General features: G+C 63.1%; 1 protein-coding gene across 1 annotated transcript; it reads left to right on the plus strand.

Moving 5' to 3' along the window:
- The first annotated feature begins 2,732 nt into the window (after nucleotides 1-2,732).
- On the plus strand, nucleotides 2,733-21,376 carry EHD1 (EH domain containing 1). The gene is made up of 5 exons (XM_045854967.1): nucleotides 2,733-3,334; nucleotides 6,711-6,808; nucleotides 16,931-17,343; nucleotides 19,882-20,046; nucleotides 20,596-21,376. The coding sequence occupies exons 1-5, from the start codon at nucleotides 2,931-2,933 to the stop codon at nucleotides 21,118-21,120; spliced, it is 1,605 nt and encodes a 534-aa protein (XP_045710923.1). The 5' UTR covers nucleotides 2,733-2,930; the 3' UTR covers nucleotides 21,121-21,376.
- Nucleotides 21,377-27,294: the final 5,918 nt, after the last annotated feature.

Raw genomic sequence — 27,294 nt, forward strand, 5'->3', positions numbered from 1 at the left:
CGCTCTGAGGGCAAGCGGGTGGCCCCTCCCCGCTAGCCGAGTGCCGTCTCCGAGGAGGCTGAGTGTTGCAGGTGTGTGTTTATGTATCGGAAAGGGGACAAATAGCGGGAGTGAGTGAGCGACAGACATCACTTCTGAGATACAGGAAGTATTGGAACCCTTCCTGAATCTTTCCCCCCGGACACGGGCAAAGACAGCAAGTGAAACGGAGAAATAAATACTAAAACGGTGGCCCTGGCTGGCATAGCTCAGTGAATTGAGTGCGGGCTGCGAACCAAAGTGTCGCAGGTTCGATTCCCAGTCAGGGTACATGCCTGGGTTGCAGGCCATGACCCCCAGCAACTGCACATTGATGTTTCTCTCTCTGTCTGTCTCCCTTCCCTCTCTAAAAATAAATAAATAAAATATTAAAAAAATACTAAAACGGCTCATTGACGATTCATAAAACTTTCTCATCAGACAGAAGCCACCTTACTTTAAAACACAAACAAACAACAGCAACAACAAAAAATCAGAAGGAAAGGAAGTTAAGACATTTTCCCAGTCTGGGGCATTACTAGATAAGGAAGCAGCCCAGGACCCGGGTGCCGACCCCGTGACACTGGGGAAACTAATTTCCACCTATTTGAGCCTCTTACGGGAGAAAGATCCCCTCTGCCAGTCCTTTGGGCTCCTTGGAGGAAGCCAAGTGACCATACAGAACCCACAGGGGCTGGGTTTCGTTTATAAATAACCCAGGAACATTCTGTTGTTCACAGGACTGGGTTTCCCCAGCACAGGGGGCTCTGGGGAGCTGCGCAGACCATGATGGGTCAGCGCCAGTGGTGCCGGAGACCCAGCCCCCAAAAACCGCATTCAGGCCCCTGAACAACCACCTCTTTCAGGATCCGCAGACCCGGGCCCTTCCCCGGAACAGCCCAGAAGTTGCATCTCCGGGGTGGACCCCTCAAAGAGCCTTGGAGGAGGCAAGCCCTTTGGCTCTGAGGCTGGCCCAGGAAGTCTGGACTGGGCCCTGGAGGCTCCTGGTCACCAGCTGGCACGCAGCCTTATGGTGACAGCCTGCCTAGGAGTCTCAATATCCTCTTTTGAGAAGAAAGCTAAAAAAAAAAAAGTCTTATGGCTTCTTTTCATGTTTTACTGAGATTGATGGAAAGAATGCTCATGAAATCCAACTAAAAGAGGTAAATCAGGCTCCTGAGGTTGCAGGCAGGGCTCTCCAATGGGTAGAGAGAAAGGAGGGGAGATGATGGATTTAACATTCCTTAGTCCTGCAGACGACACCCAGGTCTGCTGGCCCTTGGAGGGGTGGGCAAACAAACCTCCCTCGCTGCCCTCTCTGGCTCCCCCTTGACCGAGCTCCCCTATATCCTGCTCGCTCTCAAATTTGAGCTCCTGCCTCGTCCTCTTAGTCGGATAGCCTGCTTTCTTCCGATGTAGGCACCCGGCCCTCTGGGCTCCTGCATCTCCCAGGAGCCAGAAAGTGGGCCACCAGGCCTCCAAGTTCCCGAGTCCATTTCCCATCCCTCCAGGACCCCAACCTGCAAGCTGGTGTCCTGTGCTGGTTACATAACAATCACAGCCCCCCAAGCTCTGACATCACCCACTGAAGGTTCTCATTGGCCTGGAAAGCCAAGGAGACCTATGTGTGGCCAGTGCTGATGGCAGAGAAATGAGCCTAATAGAACAGCCAGGAACTGGTAAGGGGGTGGGCTCAGGTCAGAGAGAAACAATAGTCACTCGTGGTGACCTGGAGAGGAAAGCGGAAGTATTTGGGTTTTTAATTCCCCCCAAAGTTCCCACAAGAGTTCACAGCTGCCCCACATTTCCCCTTCTCCCCACATAGGGAATTTCCTCTTCCTTAAAACTGAGGCCAGAGGGCTTCGACTTCCTCTTTACCCCCTCCTACCACCCTGCCACAGCTGCACCCTCTGTAGGGAGGTTGTCTCTTCTTCCCCACGTCCTATGTCACACACACACACACCCTCCACCGCCCCCGTGTCCCTGTCCCAGCCCTTTTGGCCTAAGGGGACCTCTTGCTGCAAGTCGGACTTTCCCCATTGGCCTCCTCTACCTCCCTCCCCATTTTTCTTGCCCTAGTCACCGCCCCGCCCTGGATGTTCAGCTTCCCAGACAACCTTTCTTGCCACTCCCTCCCCCAAAGCGGACAAAAATGCGGAGATGAGAGGAAGTGTCAGGGAAGCAGGGTCGAGAGAGGAGGAGGCAAGGAAAGGCAGAGCAGAGTGTAGGCAGCCTCCGGGGTCCTCCCAAGTTTCCGGGGATTCTGAACCCGTGGGCGGAAGAGCACCGCCCGGGGAGTGGGTGGGGAGGGGAGACCGCGGGTGGGGCGCGCAGCCAGGAAGCTGGGGTGTCCAACTGGGCGTCTCGCGGGCGGGCGCTGGAAGGCACGCAGGCCCCAGACCTCCCCGCTCCCGACCACCGCTTCCCCCCTCCCCAACCGCAGCACTTCCGCGAACCGCCCCTCCCGTGAGAGGCGAAACCGGTGTGGTTGCCACGGCACCCGGGACAGGGGCGGGGAGCCGAGCAGGCGGCGCTCGCGATATTTGCAACCGGCCAATGGGAGGCGGGGGAGGGACGACGTGGCGTGGGGTCCGCGGGCGGGACTCTTCCTCCCCCACCCAGTTCCCTGCCCCGCCTGCCGGGCGCGTGCCCGAACGCGGACACCTGCCTTATAAAGGGCGCCAGACGAGGCGCGGGCTTCACTCCCCAGAGGGCGCCGCGCGGCCTGTGACGCGCGCTTGCGCAGTGCCGGCCCCTCCCCGCCCCTTCCCCGGCCGCCCTGCATCCTCTCCGCCTCTCAGCCTCTCCTCCCCTACGCCCCTCCGCCGGCCGGGCCCCGCCTCGGCTGCCCGCCCTCTCCCTGCTGCCAGCCGCCGCTCTGTCCGGCAGCAGCCAGCCCGGTCTCCGGCAGCATGTTCAGCTGGGTCAGCAAGGATGCCCGCCGCAAGAAGGAGCCGGAGCTCTTCCAGACGGTGGCCGAAGGGCTGCGGCAGCTGTACTCGCAGAAGCTGCTGCCTCTGGAGGAGCACTACCGCTTCCACGACTTCCACTCGCCGGCTCTGGAGGACGCTGACTTCGACAACAAGCCCATGGTGCTGCTCGTGGGCCAGTACAGCACGGGCAAGACCACCTTCATCCGGCACTTGATCGAGCAGGACTTCCCGGGGATGCGCATCGGGCCCGAGCCCACTACCGACTCCTTCATCGCCGTCATGCACGGCCCCACCGAGGGCATGGTGCCCGGCAACGCTCTCGTCGTGGACCCGCGGCGCCCCTTCCGCAAGCTCAACGCCTTCGGCAACGCCTTCCTCAACAGGTACTCTCCTCTTGCCCGGGGGAACAGGGGGAACGGCCCGAGCCCCGACGCCGCACTCGGGTCCCGACCCTCCCGCGGCCGCCTCTCCGCAGTCCTTTGTCTCCAAGGCCACGACGAGACCCTCAGCAACCACTCCCTGGGACAGGGTACAGAGTCCCCTGCCGCCTCCCATAGAAATCCCCCCTGGGGCTCTGGGAGTGGGCGTCACCGGCTTCCCCGGCTTCGGTCATCCCCCAAGAATTTTCTAGGTTATCAGTTGAACTCTTACCGCCCCCCACCCCTGGCAGATCCCATTCCTCCTTCGTTCAGAACCGGGGGTTAGTCTTGTCTCCACCAGCTTCCCCCAGACTGGACACACCTAATTCATTCAAATCACGTTTTTCCTCCTCCAGGGTGTGTTTCTTAAGTGGAAAAATATGGTGAAACTTTTAGTCACTTTCCTTACTGCTGCGCTGCGTTGTGTCTCCCCTGGGGCTAGTGGTTTTGTGTAGGAGAACTGGGAGGGTCTGTCTGGGGCTGCGGACGAATGGGATGGGGCGGATAGTGCTGTCTTAGGGGTTACAGGAAGCACCATCGGGGAATGGCCTTGGGAGTCCTGGAATGAGGTTCAGACCCTGAGGCCCTTTCTAGACACACTAGGAGGTTCCTTAAGTTACTGGGGCCTCAGGTTCCCCAGTTAGACGGATGAAACCTGCCTTCTCGTGATGAAAGCAATCAATCCTCTAAGATTCTAACCTTCGCAGCGCTACGGATAAAACTCATTCACCTCCTCTCTAAGGAGTGCAACAACCCAACTCACTTTTCTCCAAAGGAATGGGGAGGACCTGGTCAGCCCCCACCCCCGTGGGCCTCACGAAGGGGCTTCACAGATCTGCCCTCTCTGCCGCTCTCCATTCAAGGAGTGACGCAACATGCCTTTCAGAGTCTGGGTCTGGGTGAGAGCTGTGACTCTTGCCTTCCAGGTCTCCGCCCCGTGAGATCACAGTCCCTCCCAGACACTGCCCGAGTGCATGGGGTGGACCAGCTCGCCCCAGTCCGAGCGGAGCCGGGGCCAGGCCTGCTTCCCGCCGCAGAGCTGACCATTAGCAGAGAAGAGAGGCGGCTCTTGTTCTTGTGCCCTCGCGGACCTTTGAGCCTGTCCTCCTGTCACAGCCGGCGGCAGCTGCGTGTGGCAGGGCCTGCGAAGCCCTTTGTGAGACTCCCGAAGAGGCAGGCCCTCCTGGCCGGGGCCCCTCTCCGAAGGAGGCTGGTGTTGCAGAAGTGGGGTGTCCGCCTGTAGATAGGGGGTTGGCTCAGACTGCTGGCTGGTGGGTGCGGTGCGATCTTGTGGAAAGTTTGGCTGCTCCGCTGGGAATTCCAAGCATGATTAAGTTTCTATTTCATGCAGAACTTCAGGAGCCTAGGAGGGAGGGCTGCTGTACCTGTCTCATTTGCCCTCGGGTCTCCACTTCTGCTTGTGAGAGCAAACCTGGTTTCTGGAAGGAGAAACGGGCATAGGGCCTGTGTGTTTGCATTTGCAGACCTAAGATTTCAGGGCTGGAAGGGACCTTAGACACCCGGGCGACCCCCGTCTCATTAGTTCAGGAAAGTTCTCGAGCTCACCCAGCAAGTGGACGCGTGTTTGTGCGGCCATGGCCGCTGCTCCCATCTGGCGGAAAGGGAACTCGGGAATGTCAGGTCCCAGACAGGCGCTTCGGCTGCTGCTGGTGCCACAGGACGCAACAGCCGCACTTGTTTCCCTCTTGCCGCCACCCCATCTCCAGAGGGTTCTCCAAATGCTAGAAGGCCCTGCTGAAAGGGTCCTTATCAAGCTCAGGGTGGGGGCCTGGGTTCGCACTGGAGCAGAGGCCTGAGCCGTGTCAGCCTGTGCCCCCGGCTAGCCAGGGCACACAAAGGGGGCTCTTCTCTGGCTGACACAGCCTCTCCCAGCGCTCTTCAAGAGACCCATTGAGTCATGAACTTGACTTTCGGGCGCTTCCTCTCTTAAGTGACTGTTCTAAGATAAAAGTCGGATGGAGCGGCCCCAGGGCTGCCTGGCTCAGTCAAGGGTCCTAAGGTCACGCTGTGAAAGCGCCCTGCGTGACTGTTGCCGCCCACTCGGGGTGCGGGGTGCAGTGTGTTGTCGGACACCCTCGTTGGGAATATGGGAGGGGTGCTCCTGTGCTGCCTTCTGCCCCTCTGCGTGTTTCCCACCCCGTTTCCTGGGCTTTGCACAGCGCTTGTCTCTGAGCCCTGACAGATGTTAGCTCAGCAGGCTCACCGTAAGGCATTTTCACGCATGTGATGGACCACCCAGAGCCGGCTTTATCTCATCACATCCTTTCAGTCCGGTCCTCTCTCCAGGGAGTCCCCTAGCGGGAACCCCGGGTCTGGCACGCCCTGGTTTATGGCGCACGGGCTATGCAGCGGGCAGCTGGGGAGGCTGAGGTCCAAGGTGTGTTCGCCCTGTGGGTCAGCTGGTTTTGCTCTGTTGTGTTTGCAGGTAGCACCTCTCACCGCTGGCCTGTGGGCCACTGGGCACCTGGGGGTGGGGCTGAAAGGGGAAGCTAATCAGCTCCGATTCCTCCCCGTTGTTGGAAAGGCAGCTTTAAGCTGGCCTGCGGCCACTGGGCCAGTGTTTTCTCTGCTCACAATACCTTTTCCAGAGAAGTTGTTAAAGGAGCCATTCCTGCGTCCAGCCAAACATCTCTGCTGTCAGCTGGGACAGCCCTCTGCCGTTCTGGGCTGTTCAAGCCCAGTGGGAACTAGGCACACGCCGCTAGGCCCTCCCTCACCAGCTGCTGATCTTGCCGTGGCTTCATCCTTCCACTGCAGACTTGGGCTTTTCAGAGAGGGGCGTCTGTGTCCTGCCCACCCACCAGCCCACGTGGTCCTCCAGCCTCCACTGGCCACCCACTGCCGTCTGTGCCTTCCCCCGGAGAGCCGGGTGCAGGGGGTGGGGCTGCACGCAAGCAGCAGGAGGAAAGGACCATCCCTTCTGTGTGTGCAAACATCGCCAGTGGTTGAAAATCGTAACATGGAGTCCCACAGTTCTGGTGTCGCCTTTCTGCTTCCCTTCTGGGACCGAATGGTGACCTAGGCTTGTGCAATTTCCACTGACACATCAGAAATCCGAACTCTTGAACTCTGGGGGAAAGCTCACATGAGAATATGCTGATGCGGATCAGTTTGAGTCCGCTGCTTGGATATGGGAAAAGAGAATGTATACGGTTTGCTGGCCACCCGTGGCAAGTAAGATGAAGGAAAACCTTTAAGCTCCGTGCCCCCTGGGAGGGGAAGCAGAGGCAGCGACGGCGCACAGGAAGCACCACGGGGCCCTCAGAGCAGCGGTGACTGAGTCTTGACCTCTCTCTTCCCGGCTCTTGCTCTCGTGCAGGTTCATGTGCGCCCAGCTGCCCAACCCGGTCTTGGACAGCATAAGCATCATCGACACCCCGGGGATCCTGTCTGGAGAGAAGCAGCGCATCAGCAGAGGTAAACAGGCTGGGGCAGCCCGGGGTGCCTGAGGTGGTCAGATTGCTTCCGTGTGACCTGGAATGCGACTGGATGCCCCCCTTGAGCTCCGCCCCTGTCCGAGTGAGAGCCCACTCCCCGTCGGCCTCGGGTGTTCACAGTGCTCCGAGCCCTGGCAGGTGGGCACCGCTTCCCTCCTTGGCGCCCTTCGCTAAGGCTGCAAGAGCTGTGACGTGAGACCACAGCCAGTGCTGCGTAACTTGCATGCTTTTGCAACCCCCGGAGCGCGCTGGGAAGCGAGGCGGGGCTGGGAGGTGGGGCCTCCGGCTGGCTGTGTGTTGCTCAGTGTCAGCATCGCCTGCTCCTCCCTGGGTGCAAGGCCTCGGTGCTGACTGAGTGCACCAGGCCCATTCGAGTTGTGTGAATTCTAGGTTCAATTTTGCCAAGTTTTCCTAAAGCTCTGGCTCAGGATGTGCCTGATCGGGGTTCAGTTTCTGCCGTCTGCACTATCCCCGCCCCTGCCCCACCCCCAGCCTTTTTGCAGAAGGGTGGGGAGCTTGGGGAGCAGGGGGGCCGGCTGCTGATGCTATCGAGGGCCAGGCGTGGAGCCTGCAGCCGCGAATGTGAAACTGAAACGAGAGAGCAGATTCAGAGGGGCCGAGGACAAGGGAACAGTTTGTTCATCATTAACTTGCAGATTTCTCCTACACCCCTTTCCCTCAGGCTGCCTGGCGTGCTGAGCTTCGCAGGAGAAGCCAGCGGCCTGAGGCCTGAGGGACAGAGCGCATCTGCCGTGACTGTGAGGGGCCGGCGGGTCCTTGGTGCGGACAGACCTCCCCCTCCTCCCCCGGCCCCTGGGCCCCCGCCTGCAGGACGGCGTCCAAGCCTGCGGAGCCTGCCCGAGCTGAGCTCCCCACCCGCGTGTGCCGACGTCCCAGGAGTTCAGGGGAGCAGAGCTAGGGGCCCCTTCTAACCAGGCGGGGGCCAGTGTTCTCTTGTTGCAATGACTGCTCCGACCTGGTTCTAAGAAAGCTGCCCGACGAGCGAAAGCCTCGTCCCGAGCCAGAGCGAGGCCGGAACGTCGGGCTCAGTTCCTGTGAAGGGAGGGCCCTCCAGGGGGAATTTCATCTCCATCTCCGTCTCCCTCCAGGGTTGAGCTGTCTAGGGGGGACTTACTTTTTTTTTTTAATATTTTATTTATTTATTTTTAGAGAGGGAAGGGAGGGAAATAGAGAGAGAGAGAAACATCAATGTGCGGTTGCTGGGGGTTATGGCCTGCAACTCAGGCATGTACCCTGGCTGGGAATCGAACCTGCGACACTTTGGTTTGCAGCCCGCGCTCAATCCACTGAGCTACGCCAGCCAGGGCTAGGAGGGACTTCTTTGAGTCTCGACAGAACTGTCTCTTTAAGGACCCGGCGGGGTGGGCGGAGGGGCTGCTTCTGATGGGGGCTCCTGATGGGCCTCGCCCGGTGTTCCCAGCACTGCCCGGGGCAGCTGGTGTGCGCGTCTTCCGTCTCACGAGGACGAGGGACAGTGGTTCAGGAAAAGCAGCTCGTCTTCCCAGAAGGTCACCCTCCGTGTGACCTTCAGAGCGGGGAGTTCAGGTTCCTGAGGGGAAGAGTTCAGGGCTCTGTGGCCCTGCGGTCACGTAAGAGGGAACTCAGAAACGGCCGTCTTTGACCGGCGCTGGGAAGTTCCCCTGCCGCTGCCTCTGACCCTTCAGCCTGTGCCCCCAGACGTGGCCAGCTGAGAGGCCGGGAGTGTATGTCTTGGCAAAAGAGGTTCCCAGGCCCTGCCTCCTCTCTCCTCCCCAGAGCAGGGCCTCGGGGTGTCCTCCAGCCCCATGGAGAGGGTGTGTGATGCGGCCCGAAGGCAGCCCTGGCCCCCCAGTTGCCTGTGCAGAGGGCAGATACCTAGCCAGCAGCAGGATATAGACTCCATTAGCGTACCCCACTCCCCCGCTCCACCTATGGGGCCTGCCTTTTCCTCTCCGGTGTGAGGCGCCGCCCCCTGGGTCCCTGGGCAGCCACAGAAGGCCCGCCCACCCCATCAGGGACAGGAAGGAGGGAGTGGATTAAAGATGAGCTCATCGCTCTGGTGGGAGATCAGACTGATTTTACTAGACCATTCCTTTCCCTCTGTAGCCCTGGAGGTCTTGGCTTAACATGTTTCATGAAAAGTTTCCAGGCTGGGATGTGCTGTGAAACACATTTGGTGTCAGGATGTTATTGCAAGAGGAAGGCCATCACTCAGGGCCTCTTGGATGTCCTTCTGGGGTGTGGGTCCAGGGGTGGTGGCCTTTGGGTGCATGGAAAAGGAGTGGATTTCTCCTTGAGGCCCCACCCATCGGTTGCTGCAGAGGTCCCGTGTCGCCGAGTCCAGCAGGGGAAGTCGGAGTGGGGCAGCGTGTTCCAGGCTCCCCGGCCGCCGCCTCTTGGCTCCCTCGGCCACCGGCGTGGACAGCAGGTGCTTCCCGCGCAGAAAGATAGAGCGGCCGAATCTGTGGGTCCCGGGCGGGCAGCAGGAGCGCCTGCGGCCGCCGCCCTCGCTCCCTGGAAACTCACAAACGTCCTCTGGAGCGTGCCTGTGCGTTAGGGTTGCCAATTCATGATGCCCTTCCCATTTCCCACCCTGTCTGCCTGGACCCTCAGACTTTTTCCCCTTTCCCGTGTCCCTAACGTGTGCGAGCAATACTGTCGGTGAAGAGAAAGCAGGAGCCGCCTGGGCCCTGAGCCCCCGGGACACGGCCCAGAGCCGCCGGGACGCGGCCCAGGCTCTCTCTGCGAGAGACCCTGAGAGTCGCTGCGGTCTCGGCCTCACTTCCTTGTGGTGCTTATCTCCCGAGCAATTTGAAAGATAACGTCCCCTGAGTCAGCAGAGTAAGGCGACCTGCGGACACAGCGATCGTTCCCCAGCGCCGCCTGGGTGACGGCCACAGGTGTTCCAAAGGGCACCTGGGGCTGGTTGCACCCGTGCCCTCGGCTTCCGCGTCGCCAGCCACCCGCACGGTCATATCAGGCTCCTTAGCGGCAGCCGTGGGAGGCGCCCTGGGTGGGAGTCCTGGCCCAGGAGGCAGGGACCCGGCCCGTGCCCTGTCCCCATCGTGGCCACCTGGCTGAGAGCTGCCCCAGCGCTTTCCAGCGTCCGTCCCCCCGGAAGTTGTGCCGGCAGGGAAGTGTGGTGCGGACTTGGACCAGGAGAGCGGAGCCCGGCCAGCCCTGTGCCCGCCTTTCTGCCGAGGGAACCCGCTCCATGCGGTTGCCACCGAGGCTGCGCCCGCGAGGGAGCTGCCGCTTTTCGGGAGAGGAAACGGAGGCTGAGCAAAGTTAGGGAACAGCTCAAGGTGTCACACGGGCTCTCGCGTCGGCGCCCGGCCTGGAACCCGGCAGAAGCTGTCCTTGTACCACACTGTGCCGACGGGGTGCTCTGGGGTGCAGGAGCCCTGGGGGCTTGGGGCAGACAGGCCGTGCGCCCCTTCGGTCCGTCCTGGCCCAGGCGCCTGGGCTCCCCGGCAGCGCCTCCCCCCACAGCCCACTGTCACAAGTGGCCCCGAGGTCCTGGGCCTGGAACTGCAGTGCTGGGATCTTCTTTCTTCCCCTGGTCTCTGCCTTAGGCCATCGTGGGCTGGCAGTAGGGGCCCTGGCCAGGGCCAGCGGGTCACCTGGGGCCGGCTGGGTCTCCCTTGCCCTTCCGCTCACTGGCCCTGGTTCCCAGGGTCCATCCACGACCAGGAGCCAGTCGGCTCCTTCGTAGTCGGGCATGGCCCCCCCCCGCCCCCCGAGGCAGAGCCCTCTGACCCAGAGGTGCCGACCTGCCCCACCGAGCCCCCTCCTGGGGTGCCCCACCCCTAAAAGCCGTCCAGACCAGTGTGTCGCCACGGATTCTCAGCCTGTGGAACACGTCACGACCTTGCCCACAGGCCTGGTGGGAGGCCTAGCGCCCAGGGCAGTCAGTGATGGAAGGCGAGCACTGTCGGGGCTGGGGTCCCCGGAGCGGCCCTGCCGCTGGGAGCTGCACCGTAGCACAGGGCGGCAGTAGAGCCAGCCAGCCTTGTCCGGGCTCGCGGGCGTTTCCGCGTGGGGAGCTCTCGTCCTAGTCCCTGGTGCACAGTTAGATGTTGTACGAGTGTCAGCTGATTGAGAATAAAGACACTGGAAAGCCCAGGGATTCCCAGACCTCAAGGAGGAAGGCCTTTTCCCGGCCAGCGTCTGGAGGAGCCGGAGGGCGGGGAGGCACTGACTCAGCGGGGTTTCCCTCCGGATTCCAGGTCTCCTCTGGGCGCTGGGCCCCCGTGCAGCGCCCTCTTGAAAGCTTGCCTCCCCTCCCGCCACCTCCCCTGCACCTCCCCAGCCAGACAGCTTTTGGCCCGAGCCCCTCCCCGGGAGTGCTGCCCCCTCTGCCAGGGGCGTGGGCTGCTCGGCCCGCGGAGGAGCGGTACCAGCCGGTGCCGGCACCTGTTCCGGGCTGCCAGCCTGGTGGCCGGCTGGGTGGCAGCTGGCCTGAGCGCCCACAAATGTTCGGTTTATATTTGGCGTACGAGGCTCGCTTCACGCTGTAGAAGCGACCGCTGCCTACGCACCATTGGACGCCGAACGTCTCGAGTCCGAACTGCGCGTCCTGTGCGCGAGGACTGGCGGCCGTTCCCCCAGTGCTTACAGGGCGCCAGGCGCTCGCTGGGCGTCCCAGGAACGCGACGCCTGCACGTTGCAGGTGAAGAAACTGAGGCCCAGAGAGGGAATGTGGCCTTGCGGGGGGGTCGCGCCGCCGGTGGTTCAGAAGGTTCAGGATTCAAACGTGGGCCCGATTCCAGAGTCCGTCTGTCCTCCCTCCTGGCCCCTGTCCGTCCGTGCCGGTAGGGCAGATCTCCTGAGGCCCACGCCACGCGCAGCGACACGCGTCTTTTCGGGCGCCAGCTCTCTGAAGCAGTCACGTGACCGCCGCCAGGACCGAGACAGAGAGTTCCCGTCACCCCGGAAGGTTCCTCGAGCCATGGTGCAGCCGCCCTGGCCCAGGGCCGCCCACCCAGCTGACGCCTGTCCCCGAAGTGTGCCCCTCGCGGAGCCTCGTGAGCGGGGCCCTGCAGTGCGTGTCGGGGTGCCTGTCTCTGCTTTCACTCAGCCTGTGCTTTTGAGGTCCCCCCGGACTCGAGGGCATCAGTGGTCGGCTCCTGCTGTGCTGTGCCACCATCCAGCGGCCGCACGGCCCCGCTTGTTCCCCGTTCATGCACCTGCCGAAGGGCGCTGGGGTGTCCCGTGTGGGGCAGTTTTGCGTAAAGCTGCTGCAAGCGTTTGTGCACAGTGCGAACTTTAATTTCCTCATTTCCCCCAGGTGAACAGGGGGCCCGGGGAGGCCCCCTCTGCTCACCACTGCGCTGCACGGGAGCAGGCCGTCTCCTAAGAACCTGGGCTTGAGGAGGCTCGGTGGCCAGCCCTCCCGGGGCCGGTTTGCAGCCCTCGCGTCTCTGTTCTGTGCCCCCCGGGCCAGCACGGGCTGGAAGCGGGTGTGATGGGAGAGCTGTGGCCAGAAACACCCGGGCCTGCAGACTGAATGGCAGGAAACAGAAGGTGATTGGAGACAAACCCTCTATTGTTCGTGTTCTAGAAACTTTCGGAATGTATGAAGCAGCTTCCCCCCCCCCCCCCACCCGGCTGCTGGAACTACCTGTGCCTGGAGAGTGTGGGTCGGGCAAGGAGGCATCCCATCGCGCCACCGCCGGGCCTGGGTGCCAGGCGAGGGCAGACCCCTTGAGGGGGGCCCGGGAGCCGAGCCAAGGCGAGGGCCTCGTCCCCACTGCCCGATGGGCCCCGCCTTTCTGCCCCACATCCCAGGGGCGGGGGCAGGGGCGGGGGCGGGGGTGAAGTACACGCAGCACGAGGCGTGACCATCTTGAGCTCACAGTGCTTCGGTGGGGTTAAGTACCTTTGCACCCAGTGACCACCGCCGCCGCCCGTCTCCAGAATGTCCTTGTCCCCCCCACACGGAGGCTCTGCACCTGCCGACCTCTGACCCCTTCTACTCCAGCGGCGCCCGGCGACCACCTCTGGGTTCTTCCTGTGGGTGGAACTGTATCTGTCCTTTGTGACTGGCTTACGTTATTATTCCGTGACGTCTTCGGGGTCCTGAAACCTTCTGAGCCAGAGCTGGCCCCTGTCGGAGATGGCCTGGCGTTGACCCGCCCTGTAGGGCAGCCTTTCCCTGCCGGCTCACCCCTCGGGCCGCACCGTCCGCGTCCTTCACGGAGCAGTGGTGTCGGCACCCTCCCTGCCCCGCCCCGCAGCCCAAGGAGCACGGAGCTGCAGACCCGTGTCCCCACCTGCATGGGGTGGGGCGGTCTTCTCTCCCACCAGGGACACCACGGCTTCCCACTTGCTGTGGGACTGCCGTGCATTCGGTGGAGGCTGGTGCCTGATTGTAGCCTGCCACTGAGGCTGACCTCCAGTGTGTCCCAAAGCCTGAAGGGGGCCCTGTCTTGGGTGGGGCCGGGGGGGGGCGGGACACCGGCGCTGGTCCCCGTACCTGTCACCTGCCCAGGAGCTCTGGGCTGCAGGGGGCTGTGGCCGCCTGGCTGGTTCACGGATTGATAGGTGCTCTCGGTCTCGCCCAGGTGCCTGCTGACAGGCCGTTTCCCGAGCCCAGGGAGGTGTTGGGGGGTGAGGGACAAGGGGTGGGCCTGGCGGTGGCCACCGCCTGGTCATGCATGCTCACACACCTACGGCGACACCACACAAGCCTCAGTGTTGGGACCCTTTTCGTGACCTGTGGGTGGACTTGGCCAGCCATTGTGTCTCCCTCACCAAAAGTGAGTGTTTTCCATAATAAACAGGAAATTTCATTCACCTGCAGAAAATGGACTTCGCTCCCTTGGCTGCAAGCTGAGGTGCTGGCGAGGAACCGGGTGTGCGGGTGGGTGGGCGGGCGGTGGCGGGGCCCTGGCTCCGGCTGGGGGCTGGGGTTCTGCAGGCAGTGAGTCTGGTGCCTCGCTCCCCTCCTCCCCCTTTCCCCACCCTGCGCTTGGCCCCCCACCATTGGTGGGGGGGGGCAGGGGGGAACTGAGGCCATGCAGGGTGGAGTGTCGGGGTGACCTCACTCCCCGCCCCAGTCCTCACTTCTGGGCCAAAGCTAACTTGGGCTGGAGCCCAGCCCATCAGGGCGCCCCTCTCCCCAGCTGTGGGACTCTGGTCATTTGAACTTGTGCTGGTGTGAAGACAAACAGTTTGAAGAGGGGAGAAGGGGGGCCTCGTTTTTGCCGAGAGGGAGCCGCCGCTCAGTCCCAAGTCACCGCTCTCTCAGTGCTGACCCGTGTCCAGAGCCGGAGCCGGCCCCAGCCCTGAAAGGCCTCCATAAAAGGCAGCGCAGGGCCCTGCGGACTCGCCAGCGGGGGGCAGCGCTCCCTGCCCTGCTTTGCTCAGCCGGCTCCTCGGTCCTTTTCTCCTGACGGCTTTGCTCTGGGCGTCTCCTCCGGGGCTCTGGCACCCAGCTGCTCGGTGCCTGGGGCCACAGGGCCTTGTACTTTGGAGCCCGCAGCCTGTGAGGGTTGCTTTGCTGGCAGCTGTCACGGGAGCAGGCTGGCACTCGCTCCACGCCCGGCCACACTGAGCACAGGGAGTCCGGGGCCCTGTCACTGCCAGCCAGCTGCCCTGGCCTTCAGGAGCTGGTTGCTCCCCTGCCCAGACTGAAGTTCAGAGTCACAAGTTCAGAGTCACGGCGGCTTGCTGCTCCCTGCCGCACCTCACCCCCACCACCTCACCCCCACCCTGTGGAGGAGCCCCGGCCAGCTGAGTAGCAGCTTCTGATCAGAGCATCCTGTTTCCTGGTGTGCCGGGGCGGGAGGGGGCTGCCCATCGCCACCCTGGACAGGCTGCCGTGCTGAGCGGACAGAAGCCGTGGTTTGGGGGGTCTTCCTTAAGTTTCGGGGTCTTCCTTAAATTTCAGTGTCTTGCCAAAATACGAAAACTCGCCTCTGACCTCGGAGAGCCAGACCCAACACTTGTCGCCCTTCGTTCTCCGCCAGTGACGCAACCCCAGGCAGCCTGGCCCTTGTTCCAGTGGGCTCGGGCCCGGTCACCTCCGCCCTCATTTGCCCGACTCGGGGGTCACTCCAGGGCCCGGAGCCCAGCACTTGGCCTCACCAGGGCCTCCTGTGAGGTTAGAAGGAGGAACTGGCTTTCAAACTTTCCGGGTGAAGACCGAGTAACTCAGAAGTTAAGAACTGAAGGTCACAGAGCTGGTGGCTGGAGCCGGGAGTTGACTCCAGAGCTGTCTTCGTTAAAAGCTTGCGCTCCTCCCGAGTGCCCTAGCCTGGGGAGGGGCTGGGGGGACCGTGGCTGCAGGCGCACAGGCCACGCGGAAGCACACTTGAACCTGGAGGGCCTGGTGGCCGCAGGTTTATCAGCTGACCAGGCAGGGGCCGGGCTCTGGCCCGATGGAGGCGGCGGCTCCCCGGGGGCGGGCTGTGGACTTGCGTTCAGCCCCGGGTGTGCGCGTTGCCGCCCAGGTTCCCAAGGACAAGGACTGCCTTTCCCGTGCCCCGCAGGTCGCCCTGGGCCTTTCCTCGACACTTTGTCCTCTTCTTAGGTGTCCTCCTCTACCTGTGCGTACTCCTCTGCCCCCACAGTCCAGAAAACGCAGGTCTGCGTCCCCACCTGGCCGGAGGGGAGCGGGCATCTGATGGGCTGGTTTCTGGACAGTGTCCCCAGCTCTCCTCCGTAGGGGTGGCTTCTTCGGCTGATGCCGCGGCGGCGGCAGAGCATGACTGCACTCCTGGACGTCCTGGTGGTGCGGAGGAAGGCGGGCCTGCATCTGGGGGTCCCGTGGGCAGCAGGTGACGGGCGAGGGCGCTCGTCCGGAATCAGCCAGAGCGGCAGCGGCAGTGGCAGTGGCAGCGCGGGGCCTGCCGGCTCCCGGAGACTCTTCAGGCATTGTTCCCAGGGGGCCTCCTGCCACCGCCGGGGGCTCCTGGAAGGAGAGAGAGAATTTGCATTTCCTCTGGGGGCAGCGGAAGAAGAGGCGTAATTACAAAGTAGGACACTGTTCAACTGCTGTCAGAGAAACCCCCAAATCCGCTGGCGTAAATCGGGTACCAGGTAGCTTGTGTGAAAAATAACCGTCCAGCAGCAAGGCCACCCGCGGGGCTCAGAGACGGAAGCCGCCCCAGCTCCTCTCTCCTCGTGGTGCTCGAGAGCACTCCAGTCCTCGGGGCTGGGAGAGCACTGCAGTCCTCGGGGCCGGGAGAGCACTGCAGTCCTCGGGGCCGGGAGAGCACTCCAGTCCTCGGGGCCGGGAGAGCACTCCAGTCCTGGGTGTGGGGCGGGGAGAAGGACAAGGCACTCGTAGTGTTTCTCACTCGTCTCTGCCGCCCGGCAGCTGGGGCCGCTGGGGCGCCGCGAGTGTGGCTGCGGCGAGACCGTCCTGTCCCGAGAGGAGGAACCCCGGTCCTCACCCGTGCGGCCCCTCCTCCAGAGGCACCCTCGAGGCCCAGAGTGGGAAGTGGCCCCACGCCTCATGGGCTCCTCGTGGAGCAGAGGTCACCGCACTCGGTTCTGTGGGGTCGGAGACTTCGTGTTTTCGGCTTTGCAGGCCTTGCCACTGAGCTGCCGTGGGAGACGAGGGCAGCCTCGGGCAGCGCAGCTGGGGGGGGGTCTGTGCCACGTAACTTCATTCACAGAAGCTGCGGTCGGGCCGTGAGTGTGCCAGCCCCCGGGCGGGGAGGCCTGAGGTGCCCGCAGGACAGGGAGCCTGGGCGGCGGCAGCCGCACGTGGCACCCCCGTTCCTCGCTGGCACCGCCGTGCTGGGGCACTCGGCTGGCGGCACCCGAGTCGGTCCTCGCCACACAGTGCTCGGCCGCGCCGCCGGGGTCCCCTCCTCACTCCTGCCGTGGACTGACCCACTTTAGAGCTGGGGCTTTCTGACCTTTGCATTATTTATTTCTAAGCATCTCTTAGTGCCAGGTGCTGCGTGGGTAGGAGCACTACCGGGTGGGTGCAGAAATGGGGGGAACCTGGGGACCCTGCCCTCGGGGTGCTGCTGTGCTGTCCGTGTGAGAGCATTCTGGAAGTGTAGATGACCCCAGGTGGGGAAGTACCACCGGGTCAGGTCGGTCTGCCCCCCAAGGCCCCGAGCTCACACTTCTCCTCCCGCAGGGTACGACTTCGCGGCCGTCCTGGAGTGGTTCGCCGAGCGGGTGGACCGCATCATCCTGCTCTTCGATGCCCACAAGCTGGACATCTCCGACGAGTTCTCGGAGGTCATCAAGGCCCTCAAGAACCACGAGGACAAGATCCGCGTGGTGCTGAACAAGGCCGACCAGATCGAGACGCAGCAGCTGATGCGGGTGTACGGCGCCCTCATGTGGTCCCTGGGGAAGATCATCAACACCCCCGAGGTGGTGCGCGTCTACATCGGCTCCTTCTGGTCGCACCCGCTCCTCATCCCCGACAACCGCAAGCTCTTCGAGGCCGAGGAGCAGGACCTCTTCAAAGACATCCAGTCCCTGCCCCGGAACGCCGCCCTCAGGAAGCTCAACGACCTGATCAAGAGGGCCAGGCTGGCTAAGGTAGACCGGGCGGGGCCCGGGGTGGGTCTGCCCTGCCCTGTGGGGTGCCCGTGACCCTGCTCTGCATTCCAGCCGGTCCTCCCTGCTCCCGTGGGTGCAGCCTCGAGTGAGGTTCTCCTCCATGCGCGTAAACCTCACACGGGAAGGCGCCACGGTGCTGACAGGCAGTCTGGGGAGTGGGAGTGGCTGGGCATGCGGTTAAGGCCTCATGGGCTCCCCCTCCCAGGTCTCTCTCTCTCTTTTTTTTAATAAAGATTTCATTTATTTTTAGAGAGGGGGGAAGGGAAGGAGAAAGAGAGGGAGAGAAACATTGATCGGTTGCCTCTTATACACCCCAGCCAGGGACCAAAACCACAACCCAGGCAAATGCCCTGACCAGGAATCAAACCGGCGACCTTTCACTTTGCAGAATGAGGCCCAACCCACTGGGCTACGCCAGTCAGTGCCCTGCCCAGGTCTCTGGAGCGCTGATGTACCCTCAGCACGTGCTGAGTGCTGGGGACGCAGTGGGGACTAACCAGTTCTCACCCTGCTAGCACTGGTTAGATGGTATAAACAGCAATGGATTTGTATCATCTTGGGGAGACCCCGGGCTGCTGCAGGAGCAGACAGCTGGGGAGCGCTCTCGGCCTGCGGGGCCTCTGGTGGGAGCTGATGCCTCAGCCAGGAGAGGAAGCTGGTGGAGAGGTGGGTTCTGAGCCCGTGGGCCTGGAGGGAGCGCCGGGTGGCCTCAGCCCCCAGAGGCCTTGTAGAACCCTCCCTGCCCCTCCACGGAAGCTCAGGGCCTGCTGGCAGCGTCTGAGTCGCCAGGAGTTTGGAATCTCAGTGTCCAACCAAGCACATGAGACCGTGGGCCTGGGAAGTGCCACCAGGGCCCTTCAGACACAAAGGAACAGAGCGTGTTCCCTGAGGACATCTGACTTTGCATAGTGTCCAGTCGGGTCAGCAGTCACATGAGGATCCCTGGTCCTCGAGGCATAGAGCCCGGCCCTCAGCCCCTGCTGGTCGGCTGTGACGGCCAGCAGGGACCCTTGTGCATGACCGACTCTGATGAGACGGTGGTGGAGAGCCGGCGGGCGTGCGGAGGGTGGGAGGGCGTCCGTGGGTGTCGCGGCTGCGGCGGAGGAGGCAGCGCTGTGGCCGGTGGAGCAGTCGCCCTGGCTCCCGAGTGTCCCAGGACTGAGGACGGGGCGTCCCCGCTGGGTGGCGGGCCGTGCTCCTGCCTCCAAGGAGCCAGCTGCCCATGGGTAGCCCTGAGGTTCGGAGACTCCTCTGTGGACAGGACACGGTGGCCCAGGGCACCCCTCGCTGTCTTGAGGCCTGGCGTCAGGTAGCGTTGGGCCTGAACAATGAGAACTGACCCGTACCCTTCCCTGCCGGGCTGTGCCTCCACCCTGGTTACCCAGAGTGCTCGTGGGCCAGCAGAGGGGAGCGTGCCAGAAGGTGGGGTCTCGGGCCCTCCCTCTGCCCTGCTGAACCAGAGTCTGCACGTGAACGTGATCCCCCCGGGGATCTGCCTGCAGAGTGAAGTTGCAGGGCTGCACCTTTCTCTAGAGCAGCGACTTCTGGAACCTTCCTGGCGAGAGCAGCTTGTTCTAAGAAAGGAACCTCCGAGAAAACCTGAGTGATTGGCTCCTGGCCTCAGAGGGTCAAGGGGCATCTTGAGCTAAAGGGGGAGAGGCCGGGAACGGAGGAGAGGCCGATGCAGCCCCTGCTCGGGCCACCGGGAAGGGCAGCCCCCCTCCCGTGCCCAGCGCCTCTCCTGGCAGGGCCGCCGGAGCTCTGGCCCAGCCTCCTCCTAGGGCAGAACAAAGGGCAGACCTGGGTCCGCCCGTTTGTTCACTGAAGTGGTTGTGTAATCGCCTGGCCTGCGGGCGCACTGAGTCACCGGGCCTGGGAAACCCCGTGGTCTCCCGCCTCGCTCCCACCTGCTGTTCCTTGTCCTGGAGTGAGCGGTTCTCTCTAGGCCACTGGCTGGCTGCGACCCCGTGATGGGCCCGCTGCCCTCGGCGGTTCTCCACCAGGCCCCCGGGCCAAGACAGACAAGGTCGGGCCAGTGGAGGGCATCTGAAAGGGTGGAATCTGGGGGAAGGGGGTGCAGGCTGGCTGGCTGCAGCCCACGGCAGCCGGAGGTCACTGGGCAAAGCGGAGGATCTGCGGGGCTGGTGCCCGTGGAGGGTTGCCAGCATGGCCCGCTGTGGGGGACAGAGGGTGTGCCGCCCTGAGCTGGCAGGTGTGTAAGCACGGTACCTGGGGAAAGCCTTGTGGGGTGTTTCTGAGCCACAGTCATCCCCAATGCTTTCATGATGACCAAGAGGAGCATCACTCAGGCTGCAGGGGAGTGTTGTGACCTCAGCGTCGTGGCCGCGTGTCTGCACCGGCGGGGCGGTGGGGGCCTGCACCTCCGCCGCGTGTGTCGGCAGAACGTGGGCTTCTGACGGCCTGTGGCCTCCCGCGTCGCTGTCCCGCTCTCTGGGGAGCCAGCTGCCCGCCACGCTCCCGACTGGGTGACCAGGGGCCCCTTCCCCGTCTTCCCAGGTGCACGCCTACATCATCAGCTCCCTCAAGAAGGAGATGCCCAACGTCTTCGGCAAAGAGAGCAAAAAGAAAGAGCTGGTGAACAACCTGGGCGAGATCTACGCCAAGATCGAGCGGGAGCACCAGATATCCCCCGGCGACTTCCCGAGCCTCCGCAAGATGCAGGTGTGTGCCCCGGGCGGGCCGGCGGGGGCGGGGGGGTCCCGGGGCGGGGGGGCTCCTAACAGTGTTAGTCACCGACCTGCCGCCCGAACCGCAGGAGTGGACCCAGCTCCTGAGGGGAGTGGGGTGGCGGCCTGGGCAGCGAGGGGACGAGGGGCCGTGCAGGGCGGGCTGCCTCGTCCCAGCCGACCCTCTCCCTCGCCCCGCAAGGACGGGACTGTTTTCACCTCCCGACAGACACTGATGTGGGAGAGAAACGCCCCTCACACGCCCCCACCCTGGGACCTGGTGAGAAAGCCAGGCGCGTGCCCCGACGAGGAATCGATTTCGGTTCACAGGCTGGCGCTGCGCCGCACGCCCCCCTCCCCCCCGCCCCCGCACTGAGCCACACCAGCCGGGCCCGGTGGGCTAGCTAGAGCTGCCTGAGCTGCTGAGTGGCTGGGGCTGTGGCCAGGAACCCCCTCCCCCTCTCAGGACCCCTTGCTTTGCCCGCTGCGCTGGAGTCTGGGAGGGGCCCAACCCACCTTTCTCCTTCCTCCCCGCCCCCCACAGGAGCTCCTGCAGACCCAGGACTTCAGCAAGTTCCAGGCCCTGAAGCCCAAGCTGCTGGACACGGTGGACGACATGCTGGCCAACGACATCGCGCGGCTGATGGTGATGGTGCGCCAGGAGGAGTCCCTGATGCCCTCCCAGGTGGTGAAGGGCGGCGCCTTCGACGGCACCATGAACGGGCCCTTTGGCCACGGCTACGGCGAGGGCGCTGGCGAGGGCATCGACGACGTCGAGTGGGTGGTGGGCAAAGACAAGCCCACCTACGACGAGATCTTCTACACGCTGTCGCCCGTCAACGGCAAGATCACGGGCGCCAACGCCAAGAAGGAGATGGTGAAGTCCAAGCTGCCCAACACGGTGCTGGGGAAGATCTGGAAGCTGGCCGACGTGGACAAGGACGGGCTGCTGGACGACGAGGAGTTCGCCCTGGCCAACCACCTCATCAAGGTCAAGCTGGAGGGCCACGAGCTGCCCGCTGACCTGCCCCCACACCTGATCCCGCCGTCCAAGCGGAGGCTCGAGTGACCGGGCGGCCCCCGTGCGTCCGGCCATCTCAGCGCCCAGCCAGGCAGACGCTAGGGGGAGGGGAGGGGTCACCAGTTCTCGAGGTCCATAAAGACTGCGCGGCTGTTCCCTCAGCTCTTGCAAAGGAAAACCACCCTCGTTCTCTTAAGGCTGTTCCTGGGCCCGGCAGGGGAGGCAGGGGCCAGACTCGTGTGTGAGTGATGGAATTTTGTGCACAAGAACTATGGATATTTTTAATATATAACGTTAGAGGCGGCCTTCTTTCTTGCCTCCTCCTCCGTCTGACCGCCCCGCGCCTTCACGCACGCGGCTCTGCCCGCCCCCTCTCGTCTCCGCCCCGGCTGCGCAGCACGCGCTGCCACCGTGACCGGCCCGGCTGGCGCACCCGGCCTGGCCGGTGCCGGGCCCGGGGGCCATGTGTAGTTAGGAAGGACTGAGACGCTGGTTCCTGAGCCGAGTCTCATCTCTCCCGGCCAGCGGCCGCCTCCCCACGCTCCCGGGCTCCCGGGCTCCGCTGCTGCTCGTGCCTTCTGCCGCCCTCAGCCCCCTGGGCACGGGCCTGCCCCGCGCTCCCCTGGGCTCCCGCCCCGCTCACGGGCAGCTCCGGAAGCAGGCCCAGCTGCCTTTTGGGGGCGAGTCAGGGGGGTGGGTGGACGTGAGAGAAAATGTGTTTCAGAAAACATTTACAAACATATAAGCTAGTTTTGGTTCCGTAAAAGTAATGCCTTTTATACTTGACCAAATTTTCCAGTAACTTCCCAGCCGCTTGTTCAGAAGCTGTGATTTTTGTCGCCTTTCCCACACTCCAACTCGGGGGGCAGCTCCCCTCCAGGAGCCGTGAGACATAGGTGCGTGCAGAGCTCACCCCCGGGGGACCCCAGAGGTGGCATTGTCTGCTGCACCCTCGGTTTCCTGCGACATTACAGGGCACCTCCCTGCCCCACCTTTGGGGGGGTGCTGGGTCCTCACGGACCTGGTGTGGCTTGGTGCCTAGTGGCCGGAGACCGGGGACAGCCCAGCTCCTTCCCTCTCACCCGCCTCATTCCCCAGGGGAGCCCTCTCCTCCCTCCCTCCCTTCCCTTGAGTGAAGGGTGTCACATGACTCGGAGGTCCCTAGAACACCTTCCCTAGGCGAGCAATAGCCCGGAACCAGCGAGAGGCAGGCTCAGCCTGCCTCACTGTTGTGCCTCAGCCAGGCAGTCCCAGCTCTGGGGGCCCGGGGCAGCCATGGCAGAGACACTGTGGCACCCTCATGGGGGTCTCGGGGACCCTTCACTCGGACCTCTCCAGCCCCAGCCCACCTTCCCAGTGCTGCCCTCCAGGCTTCCGTCTGCTGGGTCCGAGTGCCAGGGAGCTGGCTTGGTCCCGTCCAGCCAGCCTTGGCCACTGTCCCACGCGGTGACCGGTGAGGCAGTAGCTGCATCGTCAGTGTTCGCTGTTCAGGTGCAGTGGCTCATCCACGCTTGCCTGTGGGAAGAAAAGCAGCTGAGACGACTTTCTCTCCCATTAAAAAAGGTTTAACTGCGGAAGCTGGCTTCTGGTGCTTCGTCGTCTCTCCCAGGGGCCTGTCCCCCACGGTGCCTGCGGGGGCACCGGCAGACCACCTGGGGGACCAGGGTGCCAGGGGGAGGTCCATGCCCCGTCACCCTCAGCTCTGGCAGCTGCTGCCTCCTCTTAACACACACCTGCCTGCAAACAGGGCTGAGGAGCCCCCATCCTCGTGCCTGGTGGGGGCTGAGCGGTTGTTTATTTGAAGATGGGGTGGAGAAGTTGAGAGAATCTTTGAAAACAGAACTAGCTACCTGCCCTGGGGTTGGGGAGAAGGCCTCCGCCTTGTACGACCTTCACAGCATCTCCGATCTGGGCCCCACCCTCACCCCCGAAAGACATGGGCGCCCGTGGGGCTCCGGGTACCGGGAAGGGTCCAGTAGAAAAGGGTTGACTGGACTTCGTACTGGCCCCAGGGGGGTTCAGGTGCAGTGAGGCTGGTGCTCTGGCCAAGAAGACAGACTAGACGAAAATAACAACTAGGAAGGGTGGGGCCACCCCTGTCACAGAGGGGGGAGGGGAGCTGTGTACCCGCAGAGGGGAGGGAGGCAAATGGGGAGCTGGTGCACCACGGAAGGGCTCAGACTTGTGTAATCAGGGTGGGGCACGCTCCAGGCGTGCTTGTGGCAGAAGCCAGCCTGCAGGCAGGTGCCCACGTTTTTGCGGGCCAGGTCGTGTGCGCCAGGCCTCGCGGTGGGTGTCCGGTCCGAAGGCCGGCATCCGATGGGCAGCCCTCCTGGCACCACCACTCGGCCAGTTTGCCTTGTGCCGGGTTTCCCTTGACCTTCACAACTGAGGGGGTTGGTGTTCTCTCCCTGTGACACAGGGCTTGACACAGCCAAGCCCTGAGGGCTGGAGGAGCAGGCATACAGGACGAGAGGCAAACCTAGTCTGCCTGACTCCCGAGTGGGAGCCCCATGGGCCTCTAACCCCAAAAACAAAGCTTACAGCTCAATTCTGTAGCGACAGACTCAGATTTGAGAAACCCACACGGAAGATTCAACAGTAAAAGCTCTCCCTGCAGCCTGGGTCCCTGAGGCTTAGCACAGTTCCTCCATTTGGCCGGGGAGGGGGGTTCACCCAAGAGGTGCAGGGTGCTTATTCAAGCCAATGGAGCACAAAGAAAATGTAGAACTCAGGAGTTGCTCAGGAATGTGCCGCAGGCGCTGCTCTGCTGGGCAGGCCGCCCCTGCCCTGAGCCCACCCCCTCGGGGCTTCCGTGGGCTCCCCTCGCGCTCAGCACCCTCTCCCGGGCGGCAGGGTGGCTGCCCCAGGAAGTGGCGGCTGATCTGAGACTTGGAGGAGGGGCCTAGTGCAGGGGGCTGCCCCCTGCTGGCCTGGAGCTCAGGCCCCTCGTTGGAGGTTTACGACTGGGGTGGGAGTTCAGGGAGGGCCAGTGTTTGTGTACAAAGGTGTGGCCGCCCTGGGGGGGCGGGGGCAGCATCCTCTCCTCACCGCCTCCCCTGCTCCCCAGATCCTGGGCCAAACGCCCCCCTTCAGAGGCTGGTGGGACACAGAATGGGGGGACTCCATCCACACCCAGAGCTCCTGCAGTAAGAGGCCTGTGGGGCCGTCCACCCACATGGACCCGGGAAGCAAGAGAGCCCACCCACCGCTCCGGACCCCACACAGCAGCTCTGTTCTATCACAGAGCTCCCGTGTGAAATCAGAACATTTCTGCTGCCTAGTAAATAAAAATGTCCCATGCATTGGTCCCCCATCCTGTTCTTACCTCAGATGAGGTGGTCACAGGACTCGCCCAAGGCCACCAGACTCTGCAGGGCTAGGACACCTAGCCGCCAGTTCTGCCCCTCTCCATTCAAGGCACACAGAGGGCAGGCCTCAGGCAGACCTGCAGGGGTTTGAATCCCGGCTCTGCTGCTGGCTGAGACTGCTGCCTTCTCGCCTCCCGAGTCTGCTTCCTCATTGGCTGAAAGTAGACGGGAGCTCCTGCCTCACAGCCAGGGGCCCTGGGTGCCGGACTCCAGTGGCTGCCTTTGTGAGCACCAGTGCAGCTGGCCAAGGTGGGGGCGAGGGTCAGTGCAGGGAGCCCAGCACCCCACCCAGCTCCCAGAACAAAGCAGGTAGGATCCACCCTTCCCCGCAGCAGCTGACAGACTCAGCGGCGCCCGTGGGCCAGAGGGGTGGTGGCCAAGGGGGCTCAGGCCGGGCTTCCTGTGTGAGCAGAGGGGTTGTTAATTATAAAACCACATGGGCTGCAGCCTCTGTGGAGCGTGGGAGCCCCTGTGGTGTGTTGGAGCAGCACAGGGACGGCTTTTGGAAGAAAAGCCGGGATGATGAAACCACCATATGTCCATCCATTTGGAGCTCTGGACTTTTCCAAGGACACGCCCTTGGCGTGCTGGGGTGGGCAGGGGAGTGGGAGTGTAGGGCTGCCAAGGACTAGCTTGGGGAGCAGGGACCCTCAACCCCACCATTTCCATCAGCCCCTCCCCCAGACACACGTCTAAACGAAACCTGGAGCTTGAGCAGCAGTGCAGCCGCCCCCCACCCCTCCAACCACACGCCCCTCCTAGAGACAGCCCAGAGCCCTTTGGCGGCCATCCCCGGCCTCGGCTATTGTTTGCCCCTCCCTTCTGAGCTGGGGCAGCTCTCCATGGCGTACGGGAAGTGACTCGCCCCAGGCCACACACCTGGTCGACAGTACGACCCCACGAGTGGGGCACTGCGCTTCCGGTGTGACTGAGGGCCAGGGCAGCCTGCCACCGCAAATGGCCCTGCAGGACCATCTGCTGCAAGTGGCTTCCTGAGGCAAGGCACGGATAGGCTCATCCTCAGCTGCTGGGGCCGGAGCCCCGCCTTGGGGAAGGGCAGCCGTGGGCCCAGCCTCGGAGGCCTGCAGTGTGGCCGTGGATGTGATGGACCGCCAAGACTGCCTGCGTACGTACGACGGGCTACTTCCAGGCCCAGAGGCCGAGGCTCCGGGGGTCAGAAAGCCTGGGTGCCCTGCCGCTCCCTTGGACTGGGCTCTCCCCCTCTTTGGGGATCCCCTTCTCTGAACCATCCTCTTTCTGCTAGGCCTGGGGGGTCGAACCGATAGCGTCTTTTTTCTCCAGCCTCTGGGGCCACACGCTGCCCTTCTGCCGCCAGGCACTGGCCTAGACCTGGAACCTGGAGAAGCTTGAAGCTGGTACCACTCACCTCCCCAGCCTCAAGCTATTAATCTGTTAAGGGAGGGTACTAAGAACCCCCCCCCCCCTTGCAGCACCCTGTGGGGACAGCAGACCTGCAGTCACTTTGAAATGCTAAGAAGGACCGGAGAACGGAGGAGTCCGCCATGGTCTGCCATCCGCAGGGCTCTGTGGGAGCTGGTGCCCACAGCTGGGAAGGGGGAGAGATGATGAGGGAGCAGGTGCCTCTGCAGCCAGGTGGGCCTCCAGGAAGCAGTGACCAAGGAGTGTGAATGAGGAGGCGACGGGAGGTCTGCTGCTCAGGCCGCACGCAGAGACCCTGCTCCCTGGGGTGAGGCCCGCACAGCCCTGGTGGTCCGGCTCACATGAGATCCGAAAACGTGTCTGCTGGGGCAAAGCCCGTAGGGCCAAGTGCAGGAGCTGTTTCAGGTGGCAGGGCGGGAGGACGGGCTGCTTGTGGAGCCTGGAGCAGGGGTTCGGGTGCAGCCCGAGTCTGGTGGGGCTTTCTGACCTCAGAGCTGCAAGGGAGTGGGCAGGGAGCGGACCCCCGCTTTACAGACCAGAGACGGAGGTTTGGACCAGGGCGCAACAAAAGCCAGTGCAGGCCCAAGGAGAACTGCATCATACAGGCAGACTGCCCCGCAAAGACCTCAGGCAGTCCCAGCATTTGCCTGGGGCTCCGTTTCCCCTCTGCTGTTCTGTGCGGGGATGGGGCCTGAAGGGCCAGGGGAAGGGCTGTCTGAGAAGTCAGCATTCAGAGGCGCTAAGGGACTCGCCCAGGGTCACAGAGACAGTGAGCCAGGACCCAGAGGTCTCACCAGTTGGTCCTTGGCCGCAGATCCCCGGAGCCCAAGATGGGGCAGGGCGTGGGATCAGGGTGTCCCAGAGAAGTGATGAGGAATGGCCCACTTCCCCACCCATGCAGGAGGCTTGCCAGGGAGATGGAAACTTTGGCCCGTCTCGAGCACCTCGTCCTCCTCTGGTCTCTGGCACCCTCCTGTGGCCTCTGAGGGTGCAAAGCCTCCTGCGGGCCCCACCCCTGCCCCGCCCCCCAAAGGAGGGCTGTAGGTGAGAACCCAGGGGGCTCAACCACACAATCCCAACTCGGCTCCCAGAAGACACAGAGGCTGCTGGATTTGACTCTTGGGTCCCTTCCCCCACCTGACTTGGGCACAGAGCGAGCCTATCTTGGTTTCCCCATTCCACAGACCACAGACAGGTCTCAGAGGAGATCAGATGGGAGAGACCTCTGGGGAAGCCCAGTTCAGCTCCAGCGACAGTCCGAGGGCCTCCTCCCTCCACGCTGGTAACCTGGCCCTGCCAAGACTCAAGAAGGTCCCCGCCTAAGGGAGGAGGCAAACCCCCAAAGAGATGTTTTTTAATGGAAGAATTTGTTATCTAATGCCACTAAAGCCCTCTCCCTTTTGATCCCTCCTTTTGGACAGACCCACAGTCCTGTGGCATCCGGTCTGGC

Source organism: Phyllostomus hastatus, unplaced genomic scaffold (genome assembly GCF_019186645.2).
Source record: "Phyllostomus hastatus isolate PE091 unplaced genomic scaffold, TTU_PhHast_1.1 phas_scaffold_11, whole genome shotgun sequence".
Lineage (NCBI taxonomy): Eukaryota > Metazoa > Chordata > Mammalia > Chiroptera > Phyllostomidae > Phyllostomus > Phyllostomus hastatus.